Below are 2,931 nucleotides of genomic sequence, written 5' to 3'. Positions count from 1 at the left end.
GGGCGCCCGGTCGGCGGGCACTGTGTCACTGCCGCGGGGCGCAGGTACCACCCCGAGCACTTCACCTGCTGCTTCTGCCTGCGACAGCTGCACAAAGGCACCTTCCGCGAGCGCGGCGACAAGATGTACTGCCAGCCCTGCCACAAAAAGCTCTTCCTCTGACTGGTGGCTCTGCAGCTGCCCCAGCACAGCCCCCCCTCCTTCCTGGCTGGATGCCCCGGTACCATCCCCACCACCACCATCCCTCTGCTGAGCCAAACAGCCCTTCTATTGTCCCACTGAGCCCAATGTCCCCAGCATTGTCACTGCCAAGCCAAACATCCCGGGCATCATTCCTTGTCCCCCTCCCTCCAAGACATTCCTGGTATTGTCTCCTCCTCCTGGCCAAGCCACATGCCCGGGGCATTGTCCCCTCTGAAGCAATAAAACACCCAGCCCTACCTTCGATGTGTTAACTGGTGGCTTTGGGGACACAGGGGCAAGGCAGGAGGGCTGGAGCGCCCCTGCCCAGGTGCGTGTCCCACAGGGACACTGGGTCCCCATCTCTCAGGGTGCTGCCAGCCGGGTGTGTCTCTGCCCCAGCTCTTTCCCGTGACACAGAGGACAGCAGCCCCAGCAGTTCAAGCCCAGGAAACCAGCCCTGGGGACCCCCTTCTGCTACCACAAAAAGAGCTGTTGACCCCCTGGAGAAATCTTTCCAGCAGCAACATAGCTTAAGCAAAAAGCTTTCAGACTTTGTTATTCCGCAGGAAGGGATGCACAGGATTGCAGCCCAGCCACGCTCTGCACTGACAGCCCTTGCCCCAGAGAGCTCCCCCAGCCAGGTATGGGGACACACTCCAACTGGGCGAAGTCCAGCAGGCACCAGAGAAGGTGGAAAATTCAGGGAAAGGCTTCCCAGCAAGAAATCTCAGTTCTCCAATAAGAGGAAAGAGAGGAGCCTCAATCACCCTGCAAAAAACATTAGGAGCTCAGTACAAACCAAAGGTTTGGTGCTTTGATCCCCAATCTTTTGCTAGAAAGAGGAGAAAATGCCACTCCAGCCCAGGAACTGGTTTGTCAACCTTTCAAAGCCATCCACAGCCAAGCAACAGTCAAGAGCACAACCCTGCCCCTGGAGAAGGCACTTGGTCCCAACTGCAGAGCCAGAAACGCCAAGGTGGCATCCTGAGGTGGAAGACACAGACACACTTTAAAAACTTTATTTATATAAAAAAATCATTTTGTTTTAAAAGCGTTACAAGAGTGTGCACAGGAATCAGACAAGGAACAGCTTTGTTGCTCCATACTCCCCTCCTCCCCAGCCCCACCAGGGCAGGAGCAGCCCAGGAGAGCCAGGGCAGGGGAGGAGAGAAGGTGGAAGCGTTTTTTGGTTCATTTGGAATTATTAAAAAAGGAATTAGTGTTTTACATATTTAAAGGAAAAGAGAAGAGTCAGACCCCAGAACAAAACCAAACCGAGCTGAGGTGGGGCTGGAGCCAGGGAGGGCTCCGCCAGAGCTGGGAGGTGCTTTAGGGCAGAGGAGGGCAGAAGGCACCAGCTCAGCGCCTCTGCCTCCCGCTCCAGCCCGGGAGGGCTCCTGCTCCAGTTTGCAGCCTCCTAGAGAGGCTTCCAGTTGTACGGGGAGCCCAAGGGCTCCCTAAAGGTCACAGCACTTAGAGGTGCCCCTCCCCACTGCAGCAGAGAGGAGGATGTGTATGTCTTAGCTCCAGCAGAGAGCCCTGCACCCCATCATTGAGGGCAAGGGGGGCTGGGATCCCCCCAGAAACAGGCTTCCAGCCCCCCCACAGACAGTTGAGGCTCCCGGCAGGGAAGGAAGTGCTCAGCCCTGCCGGAAGCCCAGGAAACACCCCTTCCCCAGTGAAGAAGCCAGACAGTACAATTCAAAGAGCTATTTCACAGTGGCAAAAGAAAGGCACGTGTCAAGAGAAAGTCAGAGGGCTCTGCTGCAGGCAGGGGAGCGAGGGGGTATCCTGGCTCTGCCAGCACCTGCTCCTCATGCCCGGCACAGCACCCTGGGCAGCTCCCTCCCCCCAAAGGCCCTGCTGCATCTCTTCCTTCCACAGGGACATGCCATCTCCCTCCTGAGTGGGGAGACCCACCCAAGGCCTGGCACTGACTGTTTTCACCATATAAAGATCCCTCCTCCTCACCCAGTGATGGTGAGGGGCCAGCAGCCCCATCCAGACCCCTCCACAGGATCCAAATCCAAAACCCCTTTTCCCATGCCCCCAAAGCCTCATCTAGAACAAAGCAAGAAAAGTTATTGCTGTTTTTCCTTCCCCCCTCACCCCGGTCCTGCTGCCACCAGGGAGGGATGCTCCCGTGGTCCCTGGTTGAAAAGTGATTCCACAGAAAAATATATCCTATAGGCAACAAAACAAACAAAAAACACCAAAACCAAAAAAGGCGGTGAGTGAGGTCCCAGTCTGTGTCCCTGCAGACATCTCTGAGCAGAGGGAAGGTGCAGGAGAGAAGGCAGTTCCTGGTCAAGGCAGAGATCTGGAGTCCTTTTGCAGCATCCACGCCGGTCGAATCGGCAGAGTCAGGCAGGAGGGTTTTACTCTCTAGAGGAAGGATGTGGTAGAGGATGGGAGGAAGAGTTTCGGGTCGCAGTGTCCCAGAATGGGGAGGTGCAGTGGTCTAGAGGAGGCAGAGCAGCCCGGGCTGCCCCCAGCAGCCCAGGCCCAGTCATTTGGCTGGCTAGTTGGCACAAACAGTCCAGCAAAAAGTCCAAAAATAAGACAAGGTAAAAGTCGGTCCATTCCACCACAAAGAGTTATATATATATTTTTATATATAATATATTATCAACCCAAGCTGAGTGGAGGCAGGGATGGCAGCTAGATCTTCTGCTGTGGAGAGAGAGGGAGAGAAGTTAGCACGGCCAGAGCATGAGCGGGCGGGGGATCACGGCCCCACGCGCAGTG

The 2,931-nt window shown here is 56.0% G+C and overlaps 2 protein-coding genes across 2 annotated transcripts in view; one reads left to right on the top strand and one right to left on the bottom strand.

The window, feature by feature from the left end:
- LPXN (leupaxin) overlaps positions 1-162 on the top strand; it is a 1,779-nt gene extending 1,617 nt beyond the window's left edge. The window contains exon 6 of the mRNA XM_009998189.1: positions 10-162. Coding sequence (XP_009996491.1) covers positions 10-162 — 153 coding nt within the window. The remainder of the gene's footprint in view (positions 1-9) is intronic.
- A 2,682-nt stretch (positions 163-2,844) lies between these two features.
- CTNND1 (catenin (cadherin-associated protein), delta 1) overlaps positions 2,845-2,931 on the bottom strand; it is a 15,638-nt gene continuing 15,551 nt past the window's right edge. Inside the window, exon 21 of the mRNA XM_009998188.1 lies at positions 2,845-2,856. Within this exon, the coding sequence (XP_009996490.1) occupies positions 2,845-2,856 (12 nt within the window). The remainder of the gene's footprint in view (positions 2,857-2,931) is intronic.

The sequence above is a fragment of the Chaetura pelagica genome, unplaced genomic scaffold (genome assembly GCF_000747805.2).
Source record: "Chaetura pelagica isolate M959 unplaced genomic scaffold, ChaPel_1.0 scaffold35, whole genome shotgun sequence".
NCBI classification, from domain to species: domain Eukaryota; kingdom Metazoa; phylum Chordata; class Aves; order Apodiformes; family Apodidae; genus Chaetura; species Chaetura pelagica.
The sequence above is the reverse complement of the archived record's forward strand: the minus strand, read 5'-3'. Positions and strand labels throughout refer to the sequence as shown.